This window comes from Fopius arisanus, unplaced genomic scaffold (assembly GCF_000806365.1).
Source record: "Fopius arisanus strain USDA-PBARC FA_bdor unplaced genomic scaffold, ASM80636v1 scaffold00216, whole genome shotgun sequence".
NCBI lineage: Eukaryota > Metazoa > Arthropoda > Insecta > Hymenoptera > Braconidae > Fopius > Fopius arisanus.
Genome location: NW_011887955.1, coordinates 70,637 through 78,567, shown reverse-complemented (window position 1 = coordinate 78,567; position 7,931 = coordinate 70,637). Strand labels below are relative to the sequence as shown.

General features: G+C 35.8%; 1 protein-coding gene across 2 annotated transcripts in view; it reads right to left on the bottom strand.

Annotated features, from left to right (window-relative positions):
- Eno (enolase) overlaps positions 1-7,931 on the bottom strand; it is a 46,035-nt gene that overhangs the window by 30,224 nt on the left and 7,880 nt on the right. For both annotated transcript variants that reach the window (XM_011314805.1, XM_011314804.1), the window contains one exon: positions 5,215-5,388. In XM_011314805.1, the coding sequence (XP_011313107.1) occupies positions 5,215-5,388 (174 nt within the window). The remainder of the gene's footprint in view (positions 1-5,214; positions 5,389-7,931) is intronic.

Genomic DNA, 7,931 nt, shown 5'->3' with positions numbered 1-7,931 from the left:
GCGACATTTCTCCTCTTTTCCTGTTCTTGAGTGTTACCCCCCATTTGGTTGATTTCAGCCGAGGAAAAGGCCCTTTACGACTTAGGTCATAAAGGCCCATCACCCGACACAATAAGCTTTCGTTCACCCTTTGTTATGTACTAATAGAGGTGGGGAGCACGACTTGCTCTCAGAGCAGAGGTTGCCCATCCCTGCTCTAGAGCACTATAATTGTCATAATTGAAACCTGATCGGCATCGTCTGGAAATGATTCGGTTGGAGAAAAACGATTTTGAACATATCAATACTTTTCTCAAGTAGATGAATAATTGGCAAGAATAAGGCATTTTCCTGTAAAGAAAGAAGATACTCTATGATAGATTTCGGCTAACCTCACATAAATGTTATGGCATCTGCGACATACTGCCTGCTCGCGGTGCGCGCGTTGCACTGGTAGCGCTACCTGTGCCATATTCAAATGAAACCGGGAGTTCACCATGCAATTTGCATGCGGTCCTTGGGTTTTTCAAAATTTCACAATTTTTTTCGATAACATTGACTAATTACATCAAGAATTATACACGGGGTAGTACATCATACAGCTGAATCACTCCACCCCCCCCCCCCCTTTCCGCAATTGTTTTTCTTTTACTTACGCGTCGCCATAGTTGATCCTTTATAAATTCATAAAAATATCTCTCAAGCTGCGCAAATATTGCTCAGACTAATTGGAAAATAACTATTATGAAGGATAGAACAGTAAACAAGGATGAGATTCAACGATAGTGAAGCGAAAGAGGCGATAATGAAATTTGCTGAGGATATTGCTGAGGTAAAGAATGGTCCGGCCCAAAAGGGAAATTTTGAAAAAATTTATGTTTATCTCAAGATTCGGAAAAAACAGCAGGAGAAATTTCGCACGAACTTAGGTTTCGCGTGGCGTAATAATCTTCGCGTAATAATCTTCGTGGCCTGAGAACTAGTGTGAATGACGAGTTGGAACAGCGAAGAAAGAATGCTAAAAAATCGCATCTTCCATTGCGTAATCGTAATCGTACCTCTGGTGCAAAACCATCTGCAAGTGGAGTGAGTGATGATGTATCGTCGGAAGCTGTAAGTAAGGGGCCTGGTAAATTGACAATTCAACGGACACACTATAGAAGACATTATCAGTACATTGGTTCACTGAATTCGAGGAATGAGGTAGTTATTCACAATGGCCAGTTATCTTTCACAAAAATTTCATAGGTTTTTGAGAAATTAATTACCAAACGCAATGAAAGTAACTTGTCCTCTACGTTTCAATGGCAACAAACCTCGTAATGATAACAGATTCTCGGATTTGACATCATGCAGGCAACCCAATTGCGAAAAACGTTTTAAAATAACAGGTGAGATACAAAAAACTTACACTCTGATTGATATTTATGAAGAACCGAGTGAACCTCTGGAATATTAATTACGAGGTAGAGGTAGGTAGATCGTGAAGATTTCAAAGAAAAATTGATATTGGCCCTGCCTCATAGACTTCATGAAGAACTCACTCACGTCATGGATAAACCTCTTGCCCGCCACGAAAACAATTACAAATTTTCACACACTCTCGGTGTGCTGCAGAAAGCCAGATCTGAGAAAAAATCACAAAATGATTACCTTCCTAACGACATCACTGATCTTATTTTGAACATTGTCAATGCCCATGGTAATCACCCACACATTCAACAATTCATCGCGCCTTTTAAAATATATCTAGGGTGTAGGCAGCAAATCACTTTCCTGAAAACTGATCCAGATTTAACTATATATTTTGATGCCACGGGCTCAGTTATATGAAAGCCATTTAAAAATTCCAAAAGAATTCATTATTATGCAGGTGTTGTAAATGTTAACAGAAAACTCTTTCCTATTCTTGAGTATAACACAAATGACCACACCACTCAATCAATAAGAGATTTCTGCAAATCAATGCGAGATTATTTGGAAGACCATGAAGTATCCTGGCCTCCATTTGATTCATTCGTCACTGACTGGTCTTGGGATAGTGTAAACGCTATCATGAAAGCCTGTAATGATTTGACTGTCCTGAAGTATTTGGAACTTAATTATAATGAAACACAAAATAAGATTCCACTATCATCAGACATTATTCGCCACTTCTTATGTTATGCTCATTTTATGAAGATGGTATCGAAATGGTTACATAGGAAGAAAATTGATGATAGGAGAATTAAAATATACTTGGAAGGGATTTCCGTTATTTGCCACAGTGATGATTTCCAGCTGATGACCATGAATGTCAAAGACTTTCTTACTATCCTAGAAAGCCCAATTGAAACTGTGGAGCTCATGAAAGCTTTTTCGAGAATCGCTAAGTCAGCACAGCCACTGTGTGAAAAACTTCAAGAAGCACTTGTCATGAAACATGAAGTTGTGGATTACCCGGGCATTGAGAATGGACCGATGTATAAACGAAGTCTATTCTATTAACAGTTCGACAAAATTCGCGAGACAACGAGGAAAGACATCGACTACTGTAAGGAACAAGGGAAATTAATGAATATCAATCAGTTGAGTTTTCTGATTAATTGTTGCAAGATCTTCTCCCATATGTACCTCTTTGGTCGATTCTTGTGACTCCTGAGAAGAAGCACATGATAAATACTTCTGCTGAAAATCACTTAAAGATCGTGAAATCCGACATGACTGAAAACATGAAAGTTTCTAGGTCTATATCTCGAACTCATGAGCGCGTGCTCCACGTTTATACTGAGCTAGATTTACCCGATCCCAAAACTTGCCTGAGACGTTCTAAAAAAAGGATTAATGAGCCAGATGATGCAGAATCTGAAGAATAGTGGAGACGTGGAATTGCTCAACCCAAGAAGCCCAGAAGTACATACCAAGAAGCAAACATATTCAGAAGAATTGCAGCGAAGCACGAGCAGCGCACCTTGAAGTTCCATGAAAATCATGCAATAAAAAATGAAGCTTTGTATCATTTGGCTAAACCATCACGCGTTTTCTTCGTAGCATTAACTAATGCTCTGCGTAAACCAACAGCAAATATAATGATCATGTCTGACGATTACGGCATTCTATTTGGGAAAGACTGGCTCAGTAATAATATAATTGACTACTGGGCTGCGATATTAATAAGATCTTCTCAAGAAAATTACAGAGTGGCTTATGTTCCTTGTGAAGTGTACATATATGTTACATCGGGAGGAACGATGAATAAGGAACCGTTACCCCGCAATTTCTACAGACAATTTGAGAGTTTATAGAAGCAAAAATCCCTAATACTTCTCCCTCTAAATATTAACAATTCTGGCTGCATTTTGATCTGTGCTGACGTAACACAGTCCCGAGTTTATTTTATCGATCCAGGCCGAGACGTCCTAAACAGAAGAGCGAAAAAATATCTGCATAATTTCACTCAGTGCTATCAGAAGGTAAAATTTCTAGGATCTGCTGAAACTAGTATTCATGTTTTGGTCGATATATACTGATTGATTATAGTTCTACAGGTTTATCCATCGTCGGAAATTGAATGATCGGTAGAAGTACAACCTCATCCGAAGCAGCTTAATGGATACAACTGCGGACTTTTTGTGCTTCATTTTATCAATCAAATTCTCCTTGGAAATATTTATCTCATGAATCCACTCGTGGACCCGAATGAGAAAAGAAAGGAAATCAGAGAAGGAATTCTGTTACACTCTGCCGATGTTGCTGATCTTTGCCTTTATTGTGGAAGAGATGAAACCATGGTGAGAAATCAAACTTGAGTACAGTGTAAAACGTGTGAGAGATGGGCTGAATATACATGCCTATCTGATTTGAATCTAAAAGAGGAGGAATTGAGTAATGAAAATTTCATTTTTAAATGCGATCTTTGCATCCCATTTTTCTCAATGTTCGAGAATAACAGAAATTTTCCTCCATGAAGATATGTTTCGGAGTACAATCTCTTCATGATTGATACCAATTTGCAAAGGAAAAATGGAGTTGAAATGTAAATAATGATATGTAAATAGCCTCGTTTGGATTTGTTAATGTAAATAAGAATATATCTTCAGATATTGCTATTATATTCTCATTTTTCGTTAAGAAAATCATTTCACGTGAAGATTGGACCTACAGTGATACGTCAGATTTTTTTTTTAATATCATGACTTTAAAAGATATTCGATGTCAAAGACGACAGTTTTGTAAATTTCAGCATTTGTCGTCAATGAAATTATAGAAAACAATTTTGAATTTTGAATTGTCTTCATGTTAATCTTCCAGAATGAATAATACTTTACGCTCATTTTTTCAAAATTTAGTTAATTAGTTTGCGAAACATTCCATGTTGATCATTTTTATAGAAATTAGTATTGCATATAACATGCAATAAGAATTGGCAAAAAAATCGAACAATCATCACGAGAAGATTCTCTGATTCTAAAAACTTGACAGTTTTTATTTCGTCGATTGTATTATTCATGAGTACAGTAGAGCTTGCCAAAGTGGGGAGCTGTCTCAACGGATTAATTCATTACCTGCGAAGAAAATGTAAGAATAAAAAAATATCATGACGAGATTTTACGAAATTTAAAATGTGATTATTGTTTGATTTTGAGTAATTCTATTCTAGAGAGAGATATTCCGTGTGAAGGGGTTTCAGAAATTTTTAGATGAATAAAATCCGTTTTCACTTTAAATAATGCCATATGTAGAATTCATCACGATTAAAATTCGTTATGTCGAATGTATTGATTTTTTTTTCAAATTCTATTATTCCTCTATCAGATATGTAATGTTAAGGTTTTTTTCAGTTGGAAATCAGCGAACTTCAGGGTCATCTTTTTATACCGTTCGAGAAGGTTCCGCAACATAGATTTGATCCACAATTTTAATGTTCTAGGCTAACAAGATAGAATTTAATCACAAAATTACGTTCGATAGATAATCGATGCAAGCGTTAAGCCGTTTTAGCAGAGATTATAATCTCTGAGACGAGTGTATACATTAGACCCTTTCACATGGACGATCACATTTTATCTAACAGTCACAGGAGGGCAACAGTGGGACACAACTCGTCACGCTTATTCGCTCATGGCAGCAAGTTGAAATCTTCAGTGCATTTTATTCGATCAGGAGATATCCAAGCAAAAAAAAAGTTTCCACTGATTCACTATTGAACAAAATGTGATAAAACACTATGACCGTAATAGAATTCATAACATTTACCTTCAATAACTCGGGAGCAATAATGCTATTGATGTTATCCACAGCCTTCAAGACGGACTTTCCATGGTACTTAGATTTATCATTGTCACGTAGCTCAAGCGCCTCGTGTATACCGGTGGATGCGCCAGACGGAACTGCTGCTCGGAACAGCCCATTTTCGGTAACAAGATCAACCTAAATGTCAGGACAAGTTTGGATGAAAGGGTGTGTTCTAAAGTCAAAAAGCAATTGAAATTATGATTTGCAATTATATAATTATCTCGAAGGTTATTAGTTTGAAGAAAAACTAAATTAAGGAACTTTCTTTGAGACTAAAAAAATTCATCTAATAATGGACATATCTCATTAATTGGAAATTCCAAATAAACGAAATCTGTAATACCACTTTATCTTAAACATGCAGGTGTTATTGAAATTTTAGGAATGACCTGTCGTGAAGCGCTACCGCATACTTAACCTCATAGATGATTTTTCTTAAGCGCAAATAAAAATTTCATGACTTGATATCGTTACTTTGGACACACTAGTAAACACTTCATAAAACAAATCCAATATTCTCAATTTTGTGCCGTAGTTCCGATTTGTAATTAGAAGTCACACAGCAATGCTTTTTTTTCGTGCTACGACAATATCAAAGGCGCGTGCGGTGCCCAGGCGCTTGAGAACCATTTTAATAATGGATTATCATATATTGGATATCTTACAACCCAAAAAATTAATCTGTTGAGGCAATCCTAACAATCGCCGGGATAATGAATAATTAATGATTATTTTTTTTTTAATTTCAACTGTGTAATTTGTATTTCTTTCGCTTATCGTTGATAATTATCATATATTTTTTCAAATGGCAAGTTTTCTTATTGACGTTTGTTGAATGAATAGTGTTGAAGTAAATTGGCGTTTTAACAGCCATTTACATGAAAAATACTCGTTAAACCTCAGTGAAACTTGTATAATTTGAAAAATAATTTGTCAAGTTTTAAGATAGGATAAAATATTTGATCAGTTCCGTTTTGAACGACAAAAATCACGGTACATATCCTTAACATAGAGAATGGATATATTCACACAGTGTAATCAGTTTCAATCTTTGATAGTCCGATACAGACTGGAAATAGGCAAATAAAAATCATTGAAAAGCTCAGAAAGTGAGAATATAATATAAATATTTCACTTGTTTCATCTGCTATACTGTGAATGGACGTTGATGTCTTTTTATTAAGCTTTTTTTACTTCACTTTCTTAATTTTTCATCCTTTTTTCTGCAGAATTAATTATTCATCACCGTTGTCATGGTGATGAATGTTCGGATTAATGACCATAATGGATGCCATTTGACCATTTGTTTAATTTAAAAATTTATCAACGACCGATTTCCTAATTTTAAATGTCTGGTTAGTGACTAAGATTCAATTTTCAATTCTAATTACAATTTATGCCGGAATTCTCTACAGAGTCCGACACAATAATCTTTTCTCACCTCAATTATTTATTTGGGCAAATTATCCGCGGAGTTCTGACGCTTTTTCACTGAAATGCCATGTATTTTTTCCTTATTAATGATCTTCACTATTGCATTCAAAGATTCCATCAATTTTACATAATATTCCAAAATATTATTATTTTGGCTTCCTGCGAGCAGAAAAATTTTTTGAGAATGGAGAAAATTTTTTTTCTTAATTCTCATTTTAACCAATCAGATTGCAGCCATTACATCATTGATGCCTTTTCATTACACTTGCTCTTCGTTATATAATAAATATGAATATTTATGACAAAAAAAAAGTTTGAGAAGTTAATTATAAAATTATATTTCTTCCAAATGCATAGTTGCCCAGTTTTTTAGCAAAGATTATAGGAGAGATTCCTAACGCCAATGGCGAGGCTCCAACCGCGAAATCTCGTAGCCGCACTGGTAGAACTAATTTCGCGGGTGTACCTATAATTCAGACAAGTCGCGAGGTCAAGAGTGTCGGTAATTTTCGGAGGCCGTGGGTATAGGTCAGGCAGAGCGCGAACCCGAGAGTCTCGATAATTCGGACAGACCAGCGAACACGAGAATGTCGATAATTCGAGGAAACCGTGACGAAGGAAAATATCCAATATAGAGCGGAATGGGGGTACGATGGAGAAGCAACCAATAGACGGAATGAAAAACATCAATTTTATAAATTCGAAAAATTGTTCAACCAATTCAGGAAAAAATGTCTCGCGAATATATACTCAAACCATTGGGAATCAGCTGAAACATCGAGAATTATTGGTCTTTCCGAACCTTTTTTTTTAACGCTTCCTGTTTTGTCAACAAATTCAACAATTATTCAACAAATTCGGAAAAAATTGTCTCGCGAATATATACTCAAACGATTCGAAAGTAGCTAAAACGTTGAGATTTATGGGTCCCTCGGAACCTTTTTTTTCAACAAATTCCACAATTATTAAACTGTTGAAAAGAAAGGTTCAGTGGGACCAATGATTCTCGACGTTTCAGCTAATTCTCAATCGTTTGAGTATATATTCGAGAGACAATTTTTTTCGATCTTGTTTAATAATTGTTGAATTCGTAACCCTGGAAATTTATTTTGAGCGTAACTGTGGCGGTATTCCGCCCATGTTCCGCCCATGTTACGCAAATGTTCATATCGGGACCAAAAACGATTGGAAATGGTCAGAATAAATGACAATAATTACCCGATGCATACTTATGAAAAAATATG